This window comes from Mya arenaria, chromosome 11 (assembly GCF_026914265.1).
Source record: "Mya arenaria isolate MELC-2E11 chromosome 11, ASM2691426v1".
In the NCBI taxonomy this organism is placed as follows: domain Eukaryota; kingdom Metazoa; phylum Mollusca; class Bivalvia; order Myida; family Myidae; genus Mya; species Mya arenaria.
Window position 1 is genome coordinate 35,298,383 of NC_069132.1, and position 23,094 is coordinate 35,321,476.

The window sequence follows — 23,094 nt, forward strand, 5'->3', positions numbered from 1 at the left end:
AATACATTTTTACTTAATTTTGTTTAACTGAGGTGGGAGAAAAAGCATCTACCATTGCCGCTCGTATAAGATAGGTTCATCCCGACCCTCGCGCAGGATGTTTTGCGGAAACTCGGTAAACCTCGTTTCCGCAAAACACCCTACGCTCGGGTCGGAATGAACCTATCTTACACTCTCGGCCATGGAAGATACTTATAATCTTGCCCACGGGCGAAGATAAAATGCCCGTATGGAACCCCTTTTTAATGGTCGTCACATTGTTATTACCTCCCTTGTTGAAAACTGTCGTCTGTAGCATCATGGAAACCTTGTCTTGTGGCAATATTAAGAATGCTAATTAATTATTTCTCGCTTCAAATGTCACCATAAAACAGTTTTCACGCACCTTTCAAGAAATAATGCTTCACTCTCCTTAGAACTATTTAAAGACCGATTTGACTATTAACATAATCTGAATCAATGCGCGCATATCCATGACAACCACGAACTTTCGCATACGCAACTATTTTCACTAAGCACAAAAGAGTTCCAGCCAAAATATACATTTGTACTTAATTTTGTTGAACCGTGGTGGGAAAAAAGCATCTACCATAGCCGCTCGGTAAACCTCGTTTCCGTAAAACATCCTACGCTCGGGTCGGAATGTACCTATCTTACACTGTCGGCCATGGAAGATACTTCGTTATAGTATAATTTCGATCACGAGGATCATGGATAAGCTCCGACTATACGTGGTAACCGTGTTGATATGGGAGTTATCGATGAAGGAAAAAAAAACACATTCTCCAATAGTAAATACAGGCACGCCTACAACATTTAGACACAATTACACGTGGCAGCCCGGGTGGTGCGACTGCTAGGGATTCCGGGGATATTTCTACACTACAGTGACTATATCGCCCAAAATAACTAGTCTTGTTTGAACTTGAAGGACGTGTTATGATGTTCATCTCAGTTTGACCGACAACACTATAAACAATCGTGGTGACTTTGACGGCACAAATTCGTTTACAATAAAAGCAAAATTCAAAGAATACAAGTAAGAGTACGTACATGTTTTTTTTATAAAACAATTGGACGTACCTAATGTAACGTAAGTGGCAGATAACAAAAAAAGAGTTAAAATTATGTCAGAAGTTGTCAACAAAAAAATTGAATTTTAGCTTGAGTGGCTTTAGTTATAATTAACAATCTGTAGAAGAAAGCTATCCTGTGTGTCGATGGGAGTTGCTCTCAGTTTTTAGGGTTATGACTGGGAGTATGATTATTGGTCCCAGGAGGAACTCTAAAGAAGTCTAAGTTCATTATATTTTTATTTCTTAAAATAAACAAAATAACAAGAAAGTTGGTTCATATTTTCACTTGAATTAGAATTGTACTGACCATGGTGTATTTGCAGCATTTCACGGACTCTGGGTCACTCCTTTGTCGCATCAATATCATGTCATGAAACCTTTCGAGCACACGTGTCTTTTGTGAGGGAGATGTTGCACATCTTAAGGAGCACCCTTTAATTCCACTCCCTGGATCTGTCCCTGGAGAATCATGATGAAATGCAGCTTCAGTGGAAAACTTACAATAGAAAGGATGCAAGTTCGCCTGTTCAGGTAACTTGTCATGTGGGTCATAAATATTGTAGTTGTAAATACTAAATGCACCGCTGAATTCTGACTTTTAGGTTAATTCTGGAGTGATCTTCCTTGGACTGTTTTTAATATATTGAATTTTACTACTATTCAAATATATAATGTTTCTCCTGCTACAAACCGCGAATACGATTACTTTTTATTTGGCCGTTTTGACTAAGAAACATTAGGGCATGGTATTTAGATAAAACAAAACAAAAATGGCGTCCTCCGGCACACCGGAGATAGGAGATTTGCGAAAATTGACCGTTGTGAAGCTCCGTGAACGTCTTTCATCATTTGGGTTGACAACATCAGGTAAATAAGTACTTTTCTTAAGGATAAAGTAAAGTAGTTATTAAAATCTGTCTATGAAAATGGGTAATTACTTTAAAAACAAGGATTGAATATGCAAAAGGCTGAAACGTTTTCGATCGTTAATATTGCCCTTATTTAATTTAACACGTAATTTTGCTCCACATTATAATCGCTTGATATGGTTTTTTTATGTGTATATGATGCATGTTTGCTTTAGTATAAGTACTTGTCCTGTGTAATATTTAGCCTAGCTAATGCTTAGTTATGAAGATTTTTTTTTATGATAGGTTACACACCACTATTAGTACTTAATTAGGCACAATTATGACTATAATTGCTATCTAATGTGTATATCATGTAATTAAATACTAGATCAGTTTATTCCAACGTAAAAATAATTTGGTATTTACTCTTTCCAACACAATGTCACCCTAACCTCTTAAGTTAACAAGACATAATTGTTGTCAAGTACTTTAAATATTGTATAATTTCATGGATATTACAATTCAAAACTTTTTCAGGTCTTAAGGCAGATCTTGTGGAACGACTGCACACTTATTATCAAGAGGTATGGCTTAGTAGTTGTATTCAGAATAGATGAAATGGCTTGTTGCATTTTATTTTCAAGAATTTAAGTTTATATTGAGATATTAAAGAATATTTTTTAACAGACTTAAGTTCATCAATAAGACTTGTTTTTGATTTTTAAAATTGATCTTCCAAAATAAATGGAAGAGTTGTAACAACAACAATTTTATAACAGTTTTTATAAAAACTAAACTAGCTTCCTGACATTTTGGAGAGGTTGATTTCTCTTGTTTTATTTTTTTCTAGTAAAATCATCTCTTTATAATATTAAGTAATGTGTTTTATTTTCCAGGAAGCTGCAGAGAGCAGTGCACAAGGTACTGCTCTTTAAATTGTATTATTAAACAATAACCATATAACTATTATTAATAATAACTATTAACTGATTCAAATTGTCAATCTCTACAGTTTTTCGCCTGTACATGTATGCAGAGTCATTAATTAAGGGTACAGTACACTCAACGAGTTAGACCCACTTTCCATTTCCCTCCGCGGATTTTTGCTATCGCGGCCAACATAATGATTTTATCGACTGTCCGCGTTCCTCGGAGTTTGAATTTAAGGCCCTCGGAGGGTGATCAGTCGACCGAAGAATAACGAACTCAGCGTTCCTGAGGGGTTAACTCCGCGAAACTCGGCGGACACTAGATAAGAATCTACGCTAAAGTTATATTTATTCAATTAAAACTTTCAACCGATTAAGACAGCTCCAGTAAATTGCTATTATTCTTTTTCCTCTGCCCGTTTTGCATGAAGTTAGCTTACCACATGAATGCAGTCATATTTCACTAGTTGCACATGCATCTTATAAACGTGTTTTTGCTAAGACTGATAAACACATTTCTTCCAAGAAATTCTAGGTTACACATTTTCAGAAAATCAGGAGGCCAAACACGCGTTCAAAGTTCACAGCGCATGGGTTTTGAAGGCCTTCTTGCCTCGTTTTCTGTGGAAAATTCCATGAAACGTCATAGCTATTTTTAACCACCAATAATAAATAGTATATTCTACATTGTATTGATCACGCCCTTGACGTCAGAGGTCATGGTTCAGAATCGTGTAAATAGTCTGCTGCTTTATTATGCAATAACTTAGTGGATATACTTTAATGATTCAATGTTTATAATTCAAGACAATATTCAATTGGCGTTTACGAACATAAACACAAATTAAACGTTGGTACATGTAAGAATCTTTTACGCTTAACAATGTGCATAAGCATAAAAATAAGTACCGTATTATATCATGTATAGGACGCTAGCATAGATAGGACGCAGGCAAAAAAATTGTTGAGAAAACGGGTAAAAACCCTTGATATATAAGATAGGACGCAGCGGAAAAATGTCAAAATCGGAGCCGAAAAATTGAGGTTGGTCAAGTATTTATAACATATATATTGAAGTAAAAAACAAACAAAAAATTGTATATAAGGCATATTTTGGTAACTGTCTTGTGTATTTCGATAATTATTGTCTTATTTTGGTAATTTAGTGTACACAACAATGATATATGTCTTGACATTTTGAGAACATTTACGCATATTATAAGACTTATACAAATGCCGTAATAGTCCAGACTGACAGTCAACCGTTGCAACCGTTGCAATAGTCTCGACATGCTTTCTGAATGACAGTCAACCGTTGCAACCGTTGCAATCGCAACAAAACTGTGTATTGTCAAAACTGATGATTGTTTTGATAAGGCTTGTCGCTGTGCGGATTAAAGCATGTCGGCATAATTAAGTGTCAGTAATTAGCCTTGCCAGCGGAAGGCACCTCGGGTAAAGTGTGAACAAACAACCATAAGGTTTTACCATCACAATAGTTTGTTCTATTGATGTTTTTCTAATGACAGACAGCGGGTGTTTTTCACACCTCCGCACATTTGAAACGTTTTGATAGTGATAATAATGCTACTTTGCGTTATGCACATTCATTTATCAATTTTTTAAAACAGTAACATACAACAAAATGTTTTGTAAAATATCGAAACATTAAAATCATAAACAACGATTAATTGATATTTACTTCCTTTCCCGATTTCCGTTGCCGTTATAACTCAATCCAGTTAAAGTGCTGACTCACATCGAGTTTTTGTGAGTAGCGTCCCTTTTATAAAAAAGTAAACACTCGTGTTTTTTATGCCCCCACAAAGTGGCGGCATATAGGGTTGCCCTTGTCCGTACGTACGTATGTACGTACGTACGTATATGACTTGTAACGTACGTACGTACGTACGTACGTACGTCCCGAAGATTGTTTCCGATCTAATTCTTGAAAACCGTTTGTCCAATCCTCACCAAACTTTAAACACATGTTTGTGACCATAATATCTTGATCAAGTTCGATAGTCATGGAAATCGCTTTAGTCATTTAGGAGTTACGGCCCTTTTTTGCCAAAAATTCCCGAAGATTGTTTCCGATCTAATTCTTGAAAACCGTTTGTCCAATCCTCACCAAACTTTAAACACATGTTTGTGACCATAATATCTTGATCAAGTTCGATAGTCATGGAAATCGCTTTAGTCATTTAGGAGTTACGGCCCTTTTTTGCCAAAAATACTTCAAAAATATATGTTTCCAATCTAATTCTTGAAAAGTATGTGTCCAATCCTCACCAAACTTTACATACATGATTGTGACCATAATATCTTGATCAAGTTCGATAGCCATGGAAATCGCTTTTGTCATTTAGGAGTTACGGCTCTTTATTTGCAAAAAAAGACTTGAAAAATACGTCCCGAAGATTGTTTCCGATCTAATTCTTGAAAACTGTTTGTCCAATCCTCAACAAACTTTTAACACATGTTTGTGACCATAATATCTTGATCAAGTTCGATAGCCATGGAAATCGCTTTAATCATTTAGGAGTTAGGGCCCTCAGATTATCCTGAATAATCATTATGGCTTATTTTCTGTGACAAAAAATCGAAGTGGGGGCATCCGTGTCCTATGGACACATTTCTAGTTTCAATTTATTTCTCAATAAATCATTTTAAAGTAAACATTCAATATATTTCTGCGTGTGTTAACTTGCGTGATTTTACCTATGTCAGTTGTTCTCTTCGGTGACGCAGTACAGATACTTACTATTACCGCGTTCTTCCCCGGTCCGATATTTTCAACCTGAAATGGACTTGGAAAAAAACAGATGAAATTCTAATAGCATAGAAAGGACGCAGGCAATTTTTAAGACGAGAATTGGGGGTAAAAAGTGCGTCCTATGCATGATATAATACGGTAACTTCTAAACAAGAATGATTTCTTGCTTATCTGATTAGACTTGGAGTTCCGCCGCGGGGTCATAAAATCGGACGATTCTCAACGCTATCGTTCATATTAAACTCGGCGGTAAGCCAGCCACTCGGAGGAACTCGGGCGGATTTTAGCGAGGGCAACAGTTTTACCCTCTGAGGAAACCCACGATCATCGACTCTATCCCTCGGAGTGAGCGAGGAAAGTGGGTCTAACTCATTGAGTGTACTGTAATAGTATTTGTATTGGTCTATGGAGTATGACTTTTATTATTGGGGTATGCACATCTGGAATAAAGTGATTTATCAGAAGCACTGCCACAATCAAATTGATTTAATATCAAAATTTTGTTTTTAAAAGCCTGAACTCATGTTAGATTTCAAACATTGATGTTTGTATACTTAAGGCCTAAAAAAAAATACATTTGGTTCGGGTTACCCGACCCTACCTACGGAATAGGCGCCGACCCTAACGTTTTTATAGTCAGTTTGAAAAAAAAAAATGAAAAACTAAAAAACTAAAAAAAAATAAAAAAAAAAAAAAAAATTCTTTCTTTTTTTGCTTTTAAATATTTAGATTAAAACCTTAATTGCTTATATAGAAGATAACTTTAACACCATTCTCCAATGATGAAAATGACATTCTTATATAAAGCCTAATAAAAAAAATAAATAAAAAAAAATAAAAAGCCTACCTACCCTACCTATTTTTGAAAAGGATGTAACCCTAACCAAACTATTTTTTTTTTTAGGCCTAATGTAAAAAAAATGTCAAATGCAATTATAGTATTTCTCAAATTCCACCGACATTTACCTTGGTCAATTTGCAGTCAGACATTATTGATTTTAACAATGTTACATACACAGTTGATTTGAATAGGGTCTGGCCCAGATGACAAATTATGATTTCAGAGTCTGAAATTAGTGTATGCCCTGCTTTTTTCATGCCAGGCACTAGTGTAAAAATCAGGCTTGTTCAGTCAAAAGACTGATTTTAGATGACTATAATTTTCAACAAAAGATGGTTAATGGTTGCTGATATGCATAAATTAAATCAATTGGGCCACCAAACTACACCAGGCTAACCACATTATGATGGATAAATGCAAATTAACAATAATGAAACTTATGTATATATAACACCATACTTTTATTATATATAACTATAAATACTATATATATTTGTGATAGAAATATATTGTTGATTTTTTTCTCTCAACTTCAACCCTCAAAATATCATATCACACATTTTAATGTATGTTCTTTAAGATGAAGCTTCTGAGAGCCAACCAGGGCCCCCTTCTCTACTCTCCATACCCACCCAAGAGCCCAAGCGACCCCAACCCCCTGCAACCTCCCCAAAGCAGGACTCTGGCACATGGGCCGCCCCAGGGCATGTGACAAGAACCTCACTTCAGATGAGACTGCAACAGATGGCTGGCCATCAAGACAATCAGGGTGGCTCCAAACCTGCACAGGCACCCACCACTCAGGCACCTTCACAGGTTTGTTGAAAGAAGAATTTGGAGCAACTTGTCATTTTTATTTGCCTTTTTAGAAATATTTTTAGGCATTGTCATTGTCTCTAACCGCACATGAGTTGTGATAAAACTTTGATGTTGGCCACAGCTTGGATATTTTGCAAAGTCCTTACAGCTTTCAATTTTACCCATTACTCAGGTACTCCAATGAAACTTTTTTGATTCAGCAATGACAATATGCATACAATAACATATATGTGTACCAAGTCACAATCCTCTGACTCAAATATGTCTTCGTTGCAATTTGGTGTTCATTGGTGCTTTTGTTTCATTACAAAATATAAATAAGTCCTTCATTTAACCTTTGTTTTAGCCTCCACCACTGATGTCACAGCCAGTTGCTCCACCCCAGCCCAGAATGCCCAAGCCCCCTGGAGAAGGCCAGATGCGACCAAATCTGGGCCCACCAGGGGAGCCCCAATTCAGACCCCCGGTTCGACAACCAGAACCACCAGGAGAAGGTCCCCAGTTCAGACCACCTCCTCCACAGGCTAGCAGGCCAATGGGTTTTCCTCCATCCCTAGGGGGTATGTCAGTCAGACCCCCAGGGGAAGCTCCATTCAGGCCACCCCATCCCCAGGGGGGTATGTCCTCTGGGCCTCCTGGAGACACACAATACCGTCCCCCACAGCCACCTCAGGGAGTAATGGCTCCTGGACCACCACACATGGGCCAGCCACAACAGATGCCCCCTCAGCCTCTTATGGGCGGACCACCAGCTCCACAGGTATAACAAGTAGAAATATGAGTAATCAACTTCAAAACCCATAATGGGCTACAAATGAATTAAGTCTATATTTTATTTTACCTTAATTTTGAAGACTTGTCTCCAATGATATGAATTTTGCCTGGGTAAATTCTTTGATAGAAGCCAATGCAAGCCTTTAGGGCTTTACTTTTTAGCATTGTTTTAATAAAAAGGTGTTTTAGATCACAGTTGCTCAGCCTTTAAAATTGTTGATAAGACACAGATACAAATTTCCATACTAAGCAAAATACAATATTTTGACATTTTATAGATGAGCCAAGCTCCACCGCCTCAGCAAATGGTTCAGCCTCCTCAAATGGGACACCCGGGCCAGATGTCCTCTTCCCCAGGGCCCATGGGTCAGATGCCCCAAGGGTCCCACCTGGGTCCCCCTGCCTCCCAGCCCCCTCCCCTCATGCAGCAGCAAGTACAGCCACCAAAACAGGTGAGACCTGGAACCTTAACCATTTGAATTTTGTCTGACCTTTAAAGAAAAAAGTTTTATGCTACTTCTGACTTGAATTATCTCTGTTGTACATCACTCAAACACACTTTTTTCGTACAAGCTGTCTCAAAAAAAAAATAATTAAGAAAATATCTATGACAAATAGATAGTCAATGAAGTAAGAGCAAGCCTGGTTCAGTATCTGTTTTTGACATACATAAATAAGCCTATTTAAATGAATCATAATTATTATCACTAAGGGCATATGTTTTAGTTAAAAATTGCAATTTTTATTTGTTTTGCCAATTCAGATTAACTGGGCCATACCTGACCAATGATACAATCTGTTTTGAAATGGTTAATATTACTGCTAAAAATTACCAATTCAAACAACTGATAGGAAGGTTCAACTGTCTCTAGATCATATTCTTGACACTGTATCAATGCCTTTTTCTCTCCGTCCATTGTCCAGACTGGAGATGAGATGCAACAGAAGCGACTGCTGGAGCAGGAACGCCAGAAAGAGAGGCTTGCCATACAGCAACAGGCTCTTCTTATGCAGGTAACAAATCAGGGCTTCCGTTTAAGGAAGTTTGGAAGTTTATTACTCCCTAGAAATGGGTAAAAACTAGGGATGCAAACGAATGGCAAAATAGATATTCGAATATTCGGTAATTCTTTTGATCGAATATTCGATTACCAAAATATATATAAGTAATAGCCAGGTCATTTAAACCCTATTTTTTATTCGCCAGTACGCCCGGCGAACCCTGATTTTCCCCAAATGAGCCTTTGAAATTCTCTTTTTTCAGGAAGAAAAAAACAATGCATTACATTATAAACAGACAAACAACAAAATCGAATAATTCAATTCCGCTTCCTTTTGTAAACAATGTGAAATAAGATGGATTCCTAGTCAAGCAGTGTTTTGCGCCAATGGAAGGTCTTTCCCTAGGACGATCAGCCTCGTTCTGAGATTGACCTCTAAACTGACTAAATATAAAGTTCTATGGAAAACCCAAACCAACTCGGGAACTAGTAAAATAGTAAAACTAAAACATAAGTGGATTGGACTCATCTACTGTACAACAATAGAGGAAATATATCCTTAAATCCATTTCAAAGCACAAAATTTTTATTGACAGATAGAAACAGTTTAAAGAACATATCATGCAACAACATTATTGAGCACAATTTTACATTATTATGGCATTTATATCATCACCTCGATTTGCGCTATGTTGCACAGCATAATTTGCAGCCAAGACAACACATTAGTGTTCAAGCTGATCCCTAGCTAGTTACTGTAAAAGTAGGGGGACTTTTTATAGTACCCGACAATATGTTCCTATATGACACATGACGCGTTTCTAGTCATCACATTCACACCTCTGGCATTAGGGGCCAATCGTTGTAAAAACAAAATAAACGAGCTTTATAAACAACATCAGTGATGAAGGCAAAATCTGTTTTGTTCTCTTTATTGAACTTTTTTTTGGAATATTCGAATACCGATTTTGACATTCGAATATCAAACATTTGATCGAATATTCGAATATTTGTTTGCATTCCTAGTTAAAACATCCAAAATGAGTCCTTTGGAGTATAAAAACATCTATAAATTTGAAGAAAACTTCCAAAGTTGAAATCTAGCCAGTTCAAAATATCAAAATCTTGTGTCAATGTTACTTCTATTGTCACAATTTCAATCAGTCTTAAACTAAAATGAATTATTCTAAAATAAGTCTGCGAATTTGGCATGTTAAAGTGGAAATAATTTGATTTTTAAGATACTAGTTGAAAAATAGTGCAAAAAGATATTAAACTTTCACATTTCTGTGAAAAACTTCATAGTTCATACTTCCAGTTCTTGGTCTATGGCATATTTGTTTTGAAGAATTGATAGATTTTTAAGCAGACATAATCACATTATTGTCTTAGGTCTTTAGTCTGTGGAAAGGGCAGAGCGAGCAAAGTACTGTAAGTGAGCCTTCCTTAGTTGTTGAGATTTTATATAATATGTTCTGACTTAGATAAGAACATTTTTTTCAGAAGGTGGGAAACCAAATTATGACTTCATATTCTGTTAAGTTGTTAAACTGCAATCCTTAATGATTCAGTTGGGTCCTTATTAGAGGCTGATATAAAGGCTTATTGGTGGTAAATGTAGGTTTTAATCTTAATACAGGAGATCATTTCTTCCCCCAATTTTTTGGATCTACACTGAAAAGTGCATGGAAAATGTTGTTTAATTTGCATAATTCTTTATCCTAACAACAACAGCAGCAACAGGGAGGTGGTCTAGCACCACCAGGGGAGGGACAAGGTGAGGATCTGATGGAGAAAGTCCGCCAACAGCAGGCTTTACTGGAGGAGGAACGACGACGAAGCGAGACTGAGTTACTCCGGCAACAACAGCTCGCCATTATGGAGACGCGGGACAGGGAGGAGAAGGAACAAGCTCGCAGGCGTAAGTTTTAAAAGGGTGTTAATTGTTTTGATTATTTCATCCAAATTTTTTTCGGATGCTGTGAAATGAAGGTCATAAGCTGATCCTAATCTTATATTTCTTGAATTGTTAATATATAACATATTTGGCGATATTCAGGCTTTCAAGCGGGCCCTTATTTTCCTACTATTCCTACTTTTTCCTACTTTTTTGTTAGGCTCCTACTTTTTCTTGAAAAAGCCCTACTATCCCTACTTTTTTGTAAAAATAGGTCGAGAAATAATAGAACAGTTTGAACTAAATGCATTGATTGAAATAATCTAAATATTGATTTTAATAAGAAGCCCTTTCTAGTATTTTTGTAGGATTAGTTTGATGCAGTAGTGCTGCAAGAGGGGTTCTCATGAGGAGAAGGAGGTTCATCTCCTGATCCTATGGCTGAATTCCTCTTGAAGCACTGATTTCTAAGCAAAGATAACTACATGTACATTACAATTGATGAATAGGTTTAGTAGTCATTTATTTGCATCCAAAAGGGTTAGTAAAGAGCCCTACTATCCCCTTTTTTGCTCTTAATATACCTATTTTTCCCTACTTTTTCAAAGAAATCCTCCTACTTTTATCCCTACTTTTTTGTTATTGGTCACATGAAAGCCTGGATAGTATATAATCTGTTTAGTTGTATCATGGTAAATAGTACTATGCTCATCATCATGGTTCATTTTTATCTAAAATATATGTTACTGTGAAGTACATTATTATTATTGTGTAAATGTGTTTGTGTTTCTTGGCCATATAACTGTTTAACCATTTGTAAATGGCCAATGACAAGATACCATTTGCCAATAAAACTTGTTGGTTATGTTATGATTAAAAATAATAATCTTTTATGCAGATTGAGATCAGCTTTTTCACTTATTGCAACATTTAACTTGTCTAATGCATTCTTTAAGGTAAAATCCTTTATTACATTTGTAACAATTTTCAATTACAGCACCTCCGGCCTCTACTGGTTCCAGTATGCCATTCAGCCAGAGCCCTTCTATGATGCATGGTTCCGGTGGTCCCGGACCTCGGGAGCGGCCCTCTAGCGGGATCCCACCCCTCCTGCCACCACAGACTTCTACCAGGTACAATGTGGGTGTGATAAATGGGTTATTGAATAAAATGTTCCATAAATGTCATGTCAAAACTTATTTTCGTTGTGAATTCTCTAATTTGCTACATTTTATCACTATTTTAAGTTTTTCTATCTTTTACATATTTTTGTGTGTAATAAATGGAATAAAGAAGATTGTTTGTATATCTATAATGGTATTTTTCCAAGTCTGAGTCTAGTCTTGCACTTGTTCTCAGCCCCTTACACTGCTTTTTGTATGAATCCCCCAAACTTAAACATACCCCAGCTATTTTTCAGGATTGACAATTATCAGCTGTTGTTCAATAACAATGCAAGGTTCTGTCCATTTGGCAAAATGCTACAAATTTTGTATGGTTGGGGCCATGTGGAAAATTATTTTTGCTTTTGTATAAGTTATACATTAATTGTAACCCAAGTAAATCATTTATTGTCACTATTAAGTAGTATTCTCTGCTGTTGCCTCTCGACTCCAGTCAGCTACCCACTCCTGCAAGTAGTTGCATTAGCTTTATATAGTAACTATCTAGATTGTTTATACAACAAGATGGCTCTGTCATTGCCCCCTCTCCCCCAACTCAAGCCAGTCCCCTCCACCTGCCTACCTAACCTTGGATAGATGACAAAGGCCCCCCAGAGGGAGATCAGGGCATTTCATTTTATAACTAGCTCTCTCTGTTTCTTCAGCAACATTCCCCCACTGTTGCCACCGGACTTAAATGAGCCGCCCCGACCCCCTAGGGGAGATGACAGAGGCCCCCCAGGGGAGATGCGGGAACTTAAGCTGTCAGCAGCCCTGGAGAAGGTACTTGCCTTCAAGGACTTGCGAGCACAGGAAGTGGGCCTCACTGAGGAGGAGATAGAACAGATGAACATGCCTGATAGTGAGTTCTCACTTCTGTAAATTGCTTTTTTACACTTAACTTTTGATGCTTGATTGATTTTGTTTGACCTAGTGCATATCACATTATATTGAATCACTAAGTCCATAATATTACAACTTTTAATGTTCATGTAAAATATCTTATTTATATCGTGTCACTTTATATGTAATTCAGGAAAGGAAGAGGAGGAGGTAGATGATGAGATTGAGATGGTGGAGATGGAGGACCAGGAAGAGGAGGAGCCAGTGCAACAGGAGACAGGCAAGGAGGTGAGTGAGATAAAGGTTATTGGCAAGAACAAACCAGTGCAACAGGAGGCTGGCAAGGAAGTGAGTGGGCAGGAGATTATTTGCAAGGTTGAGCCAGTGCAACAGGAGACAGGAAAGGAGATGAGTGGGCTAGAACTTTTGTTATAATACATTTCAAGTTCCTAAACTGCTGAATATTAGTGTTTAGCCTCATAAGATTATAGTGGTTATAATGTTCAAATAGTTAATCACTTCAATACAATGAAGTATGCACATGTATGACAGTAAATTAAATAAATGTTCATTTTTATATTTTAAGTCCAAAAACAAAAAGCGTAAGAAGAAGAAAAAGAAGTCTCGCAAGAATCGTCATGTTCAGCAAAGCCAGACTTTTGAAACACCAGCTGAGGAATCCGATGTTCAAATTGAGTAAGCTACAATTTTAGACCTGTTTGATATGATGATATTGTCAATGAAATGAAATCAGATTGGTAAGATTAGAAGTGAAAAAGTACCAAGGTTTAGTTTTACTGTACAAGAGATGATATGGCAAAATAACTAGATTACAATCAGCTTGTTGGTGGTGCTTTTCTACAATGACTGATTTATGTTGAAAAGGATGTTAATCCATTCATGTACATACATGTGTGTAAATAACTTAACCATTGTTTCATTGACACTGCAGTACTTTGAAGACAAAAAACAACATCAGTAGGTCAGTAACATTCTTACTCTCTTTCTCACTATACTTTTAAACCCCTTGTAGGTACGTTCCTGAACAACCAGATTTGGACCCCATGGACCCCAACTACTTTTATTTCAGCAAGACATTTGAGGCATTCAAGGTAAGTTATTTGAGTTGAAATTGCAATGATAAATTATGTTCACATATGTTATGCACATTATGTTATGTATTGGGACGATAAATTGAATTTTATTGTATGGCAATGAATAGTGCTCCAGCTAGGTCTAGTGAGGGGCACCCTGTTGCAGGAGGGGCACCCTGTCAATTTTCAGAAATAAGTAAAAGAATAATAAATATACAAAATTTTGACACTTAAGTTTAGTTTACAGCTAAGGTATTCACAACAATATAAGTATTGAAAGTAGTTACAAGACATTCATAATAAGAATTGAAGATTGGCCCTCGAAAGTGCCCCATTAATGCTCATTTAATGCAGATCAAAAGTGCCCTTTTTGACCTAATATCCTGCCCTTTTCAAATCCTGGCTGGAACACTGTAGTGAACAATCACGTTCAGTTCTTAGTTTATGAACAATCTCATCAAGTCCTATTTGTTTACCTGTAAGTTCTATTGCAAATGTATTTAATTGTTTTTCCAATACACAGTCATTAACTTTTTCTTACACAGATCAAAGATGAGACTAAAGATCAGCCCAAGGCCATGGACACTCAGCCTGAGAAGCCCGCAGAGCCAGCCAAGAAAGTCCATGATCCTGATGCTGATGATGACTCAGATGAAGACATGGTGGGTGTTGAAAAGGAAATTGGTGGAGTCAATAAGAATAATTTCTTCTGGTTAAAGGGACTAGACACTAGATGATCCAAAAATTGGCAAATATAGTATTTCCTAAAAACAAGCCTAGAATAGTCAATGGGAGCTAGTTTAAGGTCGATAATACATCACTTTACATGGTTTAAATAATGAACGCAACAATCATGTTGCTGTCTGAACTGTGTTTCCCCGTTTAAAAAAGCGCATAAAGGTTTCCCAGTTTAAATCATATCTGTTTATGAGTATAGGTAAATATACCAACACTATTTTTAAACTTACTGGAAATTATGTGGTAGACTACCATGGTAAATTTCAAATTTAAAAATGGGGAAAAACTGCAAAAGATACATGTGTCAAAAGCAATGTGATACATAAGTAAGATTCAATGGGTTATACACAACAATGTCAGTTGTATGTAAGTTTTTACTTTTTTTCTTGCAATTGCATTATCTGGTTTCTAGCTCGTAAAGCTAGAACGTACCAATATCTTCTACAGTTATGGCGTCTGGCATTAACTCCACAATATACTGTTTTTGTCTTTTGTACGAATAAAATTACTTTGGGTATTGTGATAACAGTTTGGTGGCGATGGCTCATTTTTGAGTAAAAACTTACCATAACTTTGCCATAAGAAATTTGAGTGAAACTTGGCGCTCATGTTGCCAGTGACAATACTCATGTGTACAACGAGGCTCATAACTTTGGCTTTAATAGTTTTTGAATTATTGCCCTTTTGCGGAAAAATGTATAGATGTGTGCCGACAATTGCTCTGCAGGTATCTTGTTTAAGATATAAAGGAATTTTAACATTTTGCGAGCACAGATGATAAACTGGTATTTTTGAATCTCAAAGGGAAAAGGAGTTGTCATTTTTCCAGATTTTGACAGAATATTGTTTTTAGTTAAGATCATGTGTATGTTTATACAGACAAAGCTTGTCTGCAAATTGGTAAACTGTTCATTTGCCCAAAAGGCTAACATTGTATTCCGACTCTTGGTGGTAAACCCAGCAAAATAATGTAAGATGCTTTCTGACTAGGCAGTATCTAACAAAAATGTTTTCTTTAAGGATGAGAAAAACACAGATGACCGCCCAAAATTGTCAAAGAAGAAGCTTAAGAAGTTGACTAGACTCAGTGTAGCCCAGTTGAAACAGCTTGTCACCCGGCCTGATGTGGTTGAGATGCACGACGTTAATGCACAGGTACGTACATGTAGATGATTACTATTTATTACGTCCTTTCTGCCCAAAATGGAATGGTAGTGACTTATATAACTTTCGTGTGGCTCTTATATTTGTCTGGTCAATTATCTGTCTGGTAGATTATTATTCAATTGTGTCTTCTGTAAATCATGGCAGACACATAGTAATTATTTTGTCTGGCGGCGTGGTCAGGGGCTTTGTCTGTGTCCCACTTTCATTTCCAGTTGATAGCTTTAGAATGACTTGTTGAAAAGTCTTAAAATTTTGTATGCACATTGGTATTCTTCATTAGATGACCACTATTAATTTTGGGGTCAAAGGTCAAGGTCATGGTGACTTATACTACACAAAGTGTTTTGAGCTTTTGCCAGACAACACATCTGATTCTTGGTATTCTTGTTTAAAGTTTATAATACATCACTGAAACAACTGGTTTACTTTTCATCATGATTAATATTTATGTAAAAAACTGTTGTTTTGTTTTAAGGATTGCTTTTCTTTTGGAAGAAGTTCAAATGCTTATCAAGAGGGAAATGGTCCTTTGGGGCCGTTTGAGTGAAGGATTATAATCAAAACTTCAGTTGTCTTAAATCTTCTTAAACTTAAATGTTAGCTAAACTTCAATTCACACAAAAATATAATGAAAGTATGGTACTAAGATAATTTCAATTTAGACTTAAGGTCTTTATTGAAACGTCCCCCTGGTTTGGAATTCTAGAAATCCCTTAAAAAACTAGTTAAGTAATATTCTTTATTTATTACAGGACCCCAAATTTTTGGTGCACCTGAAGGCATATCGTAATTCTGTTGCTGTTCCCCGTCACTGGTGCTTCAAGCGCAAGTACCTGGCTGGAAAACGAGGTATCGAGAAGGCGCCATTTGAACTTCCAGAGTTCATCCAGGCTACAGGCATCACTGAGATGAGGGCTGCTCTTGCTGAAAAGGTTTGTTTGCCAAGTATATGTAATGCTTTTCAATTTCATTATCCTTATGCTTGCTAAATAGCCATATACATTAAGTTATCATGCATCTAAAACTTGATTGGCATTTATTTATAACAATTTCACTTTTGTATGTTTCAAGTGTAATATTATTATATAGTCATTACACATATTCTGATGCAACACCATCGTTATATATCTAGACCTTAACTTCATTTCGCCCTGCTAATTTAGAGTAAGACTTTACATTGAGAAATAAATAAAATCTTAATTTTGATGGATGAATATGTCATGTGATGAAATGATTCTTACATTTGCTGCCTTTTAATAGTTTAAGTTTTATGAATCAAATTACAGAAAGGTTATAAAGCTCACTAAAGGCCAAAGGCTTGCTTTCCTAACTCGTTTCATATTTCTTTTGAATTAAATGTCAACACATGTAAGAGCACATACTTACACAATGAATTATTTGTAAAAAATATTCTTAAGAAAAATCTTTATGTAAACTTTTATTGTACCTAACTTCGGTCTTCCTTTCCAGCTGTTTTCTTTCCAAACCAAACTGAATTCTATTTGTGTACTGTCTTCAGGAGGACCAAAAGAATCTGAAGTCAAAAATGCGGGAAAAGGTTCGACCAAAGATGGGCAAAATTGACATTGACTACCAGAAACTGCACGACGCCTTTTTCCGTTGGCAAACCAAACCCAAGATGAGCATTCATGGGGATCTCTACTATGAGGTATGGGGAGGGCGGAGTTTGGCAGCGGGGCTTAATATTTTGTATAATACTGGTACCAATAGAACAATAATAATTTATCTGACAAAAAAAACAATAAATTCTGTATATCTTTTGAATCACTTCTTCCTAAGTAATTCAATTTATCAGTTTTTGGCATGTAAACATATTGATTACATGTGTCATTCTTGCTAGGGGCTATAACCCATCAATAAATCAACTTACAAATTAGACTAAATGTTTGATTGGTTGACCAACTGACAAGTTCCTTCCTTCGTTATCTATGATATAATGCTATGTCCATAACATGCTTTGTGCTCTCTAATGGTTTTCCACTTTGTCCGTTAAAGCCAACCTTGTGTTTATCAATAGGGGAATAATTATTGATCCAGGGATATAAATACCAACAACTGTAAATGTGGCAGATCTGTGGTCTATTTGTAACACACTTGACTGTAAATATAGGGGTCACAGGTTTCGATTCCCTGCCGCACCACTTAAAAATAAAGTATGTACTATCTATGGGAGGGATGTTTAATGGGGGTCCCTTGTGACAGTGCTATACACTGGTGCACATTAAAGAACCAACGTAGCTCTAACAAGGGTTATATTCTGTCTGTGCTTCAGGAACCTTATTGACTGAAGACGAGTATAAATAAGCTTACATGCACGTTGGGAAGCAGAAAGAAAATCTCCTCATAGTCACGAGTTGAATTGTTTGTGCATGTTCTAAGAGAAGAGCACCCAAGTACAAATGACTTGTTAATTTAAACCATGATATTTTAATTTGTTTTTTTTACAGGGTAAAGAGTTTGAGACCAGACTGAAGGAGAAAAAGCCTGGCAACTTGTCTGATGATCTTAAAACAGCCCTTGGAATGCCCATCGGCCCAGTGAGTGGTCTTTTGCTTGTCAAATAAAAATGAATTTTAAATGTTTTAAACATTGTACTGATTCTGTTTTCATGAAAAAAACATGTTGCATTTAGTTTGCAAACAAAAATTTGTTTCCAATGGAACAAAAAACACTGCAAAAAGGGTGTGTATGTTTCTGTCAGAAAAGTCATGTTATTGATATATTTTTGTTACATGTTAACTTATTCTCAATAAATGACTATCTGATATATGCATTTCTTAACCACACATGTGCAATGACATCATTTAAATGTTATATAATCCAATCGTGTGTAATTTCAGCAATCAGAGAAGATTCCTCCGCCCTGGTTAATTGCCATGCAGAGATATGGCCCTCCACCATCTTATCCCAACCTTAAAATTCCTGGTCTCAACGCCCCTATACCGGAGGTAAGAAATTGTTTCTCAACATGGGAGTGTGATCGTGTGGTTTTTAGGTGCAACGTTTATGACTTTTATCTTTACTTAAAAACATGTAAAGAACATGTATTCGCATATCTGTGTTTTTCATATGGGGAATAAAATGCTGTTACCGAAGTGGACGGGTATTTTTTAACTGAAGTTGTCTATTGTCTATTTCTTTAAATTTGAATAGGAAAATAAAAAGAAAAATGTGTACTTGAAATAAAATCAACAAAATAAAGTATTCAGATATTATCAAGTTATTATATCACATGACCAAGGAGATATTTAGCTTAGTAAAATGAGAAATTAAAGATGTTTGATGAATGTGTGACATGGTCCCAACATAATTGTAACTATTTCTAATTCTTTTTTATTATAATTATCTATTATCACTATCTGGTATATTTGTACAGCAACAGAATAATTTTATGTGTTACAAAATTTAATTTCTGTGCCTATTTAAATATTTTAATCTCTTCTCAACTTGTACAATACGGTATGTAAATATTATGCAATGCTATAGGATTTGGGCATCACAAAGACACTCATAGCAATAAAATGTTTGTTGAAAGCATGCTATTTTTTTCTATTTAAAAATATTCTACCATTTCCAGGCTTGTTCGTTTGGCTACCATGCGGGTGGGTGGGGTAAACCGCCTGTTGACGAGACTGGAAAACCACTGTACGGAGATGTGTTTGGTACAAAAAGTGCCGAGTTTGAGGTAAGTGGTTGGTGTGGTGTTATCAAGTGTGCTGCGTTTACTTATGACAGAGCTTGCACTTTTTTCATTCATAGAAACCTTTAATTAGTGCTTTCATTAGGATCTGGCACTGTTAAGCATTTAATGAATGATGTTATCATAAAAAATATTGTTGGAGATAATTGTTAACTACTTTCATTACAAATGTATTGAATATGTCCACAGGTGTTATTTGTCTTATTATGTTATTACGTTTCACAGTCATTAGAAAATAAAGTCTTTAAACTAAACTAAATTAGTTCTGGTTATATTTACGCAGACACAAGTCAAGGAGGATGACATAGATCAGAGCCATTGGGGCGAGCTGGAGTCAGAGTCCGAAAGTGAAGAAGAAAGTGAAGAAGAGTCCGAGGAGGAGGGTCCTGATGATACAGGGCTGGTCACTCCCGCTGAGGGGTAAGTTGGGTACAGGGCGAGGGTGGGGGTAACGGTCAGAGCATGAGAGAGTAAGGAAAGGTCAGAAAAGGGGCCCCTGATGATACAGGCCTTCTTACCCATTGGGTACAGGGTGAGGGTGGGGGCTAGGGTCAGAGTAAGAGGGAGTTAGGAAAAGACAGAAAAGGGGATCAGATGATACAGGCCTGCTCACCCATTTGGTACAGGGCAAGGGTTAGGGTTAGGGTCAGTATATGATAGAGTTAGGAAAGGTCAGAACAGGGAGACCCAATGAGACTGGTTTGGTTAAGACTTGGGGTTAAGTAGATACTTATTAGGGTAGGGATGGGGATCAGGGGATCAGGACTGCCTATAATGCTAAGATGTAAAATGAGTTTGAGAAATAGTTACAAAACAACAGCTAATGTGAAATGATAATTGTTTCCTTCACCAGGCTGGTAACCCCAAGCGGAATGACGTCAGTCCCTGCTGGTATGGAGACCCCAGACATGATTGAGCTGCGTAAGAAGCGGATTGAGGATGCCATGGATCAGGGTGGAGAAACTCCAGCCCTCTACCAGGTTATCCCTGAGAAGAAAACTAGTGTTGGAGGGGCCATGATGGGATCGGCACATGTTTATGATGTGACTGCGGTGAGTTTGAATGAACTAGATTTTTCGGGGTTCCGAAGTTAGCGGTTGTCAAGGAAACAAAATATGAGTAGAAATGAACAGAAACTCATCTTGAGAGACTTTTATATCTTGTTGATACATATTTTACAGAGTGATGACATAAAGAGACAGTTGTAGTTTAAAAACATTCTTTAAGACTCTATTTAATTGTGTTTAAAAATTCATTTCATTAGGCAATTTAAACACTTTTAAACTAACTTCTACGTACCAGAAGCTGGAAAAAAAGGAGCTAAGAAAGGGTATCAAGGTGATCTTTAACTATGAGTACCTTGACCTCGACCTTGCAGCTATTTAATTTCACAAATGATTTTTTTTCTTACAGGTCCCTGTGGGCGCCAAGAAACCTGGAGAAAAAGGGCCAACAGAAGGAATTGAGGTGGCTTTGAATCCTGAGGAGCTTGACCTTGACACAGCAGCCATGCAAGCCAAGTACGACCAGACACTCAAGGAACAACAGTCACATCTGGAGAAAGAGGACCTCAGTGATATGGTTGCAGAACATGCCGCAAAACAGAAGGTAGGGGATGCTGGTTTTTGCAATGTAGTACAATTATGTAACAATGTATGCATTTTTAGGAAATTTATTTAAAATCCTTTTTAGACGTTCTGTGGTTTTCATTTGTTTAATCAACTCTAATACAATGGTAACTCCTCATAACAATTACTATTTTTACTAATATTATTATTACCATTTACATTTTCTATTTTCTATTTCTGTAGTTATTTAGGAACTGAAATGTTTTATTGCATGCACAGTTACTTTATTCTGCTAGTACAATGTATATAAACAATATTCAACAATAATTTTCTCAAAAAAATAATAATTAAATAACAGGAATTTATGTAATATTTCAATCCTAATATTAATACTGTCATTTTCTGTTTTTCAGAAAAGGAAGAAAAAACAAGAAGAAAGTGGAAAAGCCGCGAAAAAATACAAGGAGTTTAAATTCTAATGTTCATTTATCGGTGACATTGCAAATTTACAATGTATGTGGTATAAAAGTATCAATACAAGGAAATGTTTGTTTCATAGTGGTCATCCAATCATGTATGTTCATTCTCTGTGTCATAGGAAACTCCTTATCATTACCACATAGGAAACTCTTAATCATTTCCTCATCGAAAATTCAATTCTTTGTCAATAATTTCACACTTGTATGATTATTACAGGTTTATTCATTTTTCGCTGATGCAGGAACTGTCTACATTCAGTTGGGAAATATTTTGTGGTGGTACAAAGTGTTATGAAATAATGAAGATCATTTGTTGAAATTAAGGATGAAATTTAGAAATAATATAGTTATTAATAGAACTGCTTTGACCATGTTTGTTGATAAAAAAACAACATAAAATTTCCGGAGTATGCAGTTTTTTAAAATATTTTTTTTTCTCGCTGATGAAATAAATAATTTCATAAGCATTTTGTTTTTGTTGATGAATCCGTTGTTACATAAGATAAGGTCACTGGTAATAAATTTATTTATTAGCATTTATGGTCAATTGATAAACTTTAAGAGTCAACCTTTTACAGTCAACGTCGCTGTATTCGAAAATATTGTATCCACTTATTGATGGTCTTGTTTCTGATTCATGCATTTGTGTAAAGTTATATTAATAAGTACGCATATTTACTGAATCAAAGTTTATTATGCTTTCATTTAAAAGAGTGGGAGAAGTGTATAGAGTTGGTTTTGTCCATCTGTCCATCCACCATTCTCTAGAATGTTTGAGTGGCACATACTGCCCATATAGCCTTACCTAACCTCTTGAAACAAAATAAAAATGTTTATCGGCATGTGCAAATGCAAACCTGCAACCAATTGTATCAAGCTGGATAATTCCTAGGTTTGGTTACAGTTAACCTTAGTGTATTTTGATTGGTCATTAGTGAATGTGGTGGTTTTGCTTCGCTTTAAATATAGCGGGGAGTGGGCCTAACTTTGGGTCCCTGGGGTGCGGGGGCATTTGGCGGGAATTTTACCATCTGTTTGTCCTCGCAGGGCGGGGATTTTAGCCGGGGTTGGCTGGAGCGAAAGTCGAAGTCCCCGCTACCTGGGGGGGGGGGGGGCGTGGTTACAATTGACTGGTGCATAACTTCTGTAAGTTATATGCAATCGGCTGCTGGGGTTTTAGGATCAAATTTTGCCTTATAAGATTAAAGTCATGATATAGGACTTACACTATTGTAGAACGCATATCTTTAAAGAATAATGGCCTGATCTACTGAAACTTCACAGGAACATTCAGTATGTAAAAAAATGCTTTTGTTTGACAGGTTATGCATTCAGAGTTATGGCCCTTAGCCTAGGA

General features: G+C 36.4%; 1 protein-coding gene across 1 annotated transcript; it reads left to right on the forward strand.

Annotated features, from left to right (window-relative positions):
* Nucleotides 1–1,815: 1,815 nt before the first annotated feature.
* Nucleotides 1,816–22,202, forward strand: LOC128209466 (splicing factor 3B subunit 2-like). Its single transcript, XM_052913496.1, has 24 exons — nucleotides 1,816–1,943; nucleotides 2,465–2,511; nucleotides 2,824–2,848; nucleotides 7,054–7,289; nucleotides 7,639–8,052; nucleotides 8,345–8,518; nucleotides 8,991–9,080; nucleotides 10,802–10,988; nucleotides 11,962–12,097; nucleotides 12,793–12,989; nucleotides 13,164–13,258; nucleotides 13,557–13,666; nucleotides 14,004–14,082; nucleotides 14,610–14,726; nucleotides 15,823–15,957; nucleotides 16,722–16,901; nucleotides 17,489–17,638; nucleotides 18,438–18,527; nucleotides 18,831–18,938; nucleotides 19,568–19,675; nucleotides 19,974–20,110; nucleotides 20,544–20,742; nucleotides 21,104–21,298; nucleotides 21,672–22,202. The coding sequence occupies exons 1-24, from the start codon at nucleotides 1,847–1,849 to the stop codon at nucleotides 21,735–21,737; spliced, it is 3,372 nt and encodes a 1,123-aa protein (XP_052769456.1). The 5' UTR covers nucleotides 1,816–1,846; the 3' UTR covers nucleotides 21,738–22,202.
* The last annotated feature ends 892 nt before the right edge of the window (nucleotides 22,203–23,094 follow it).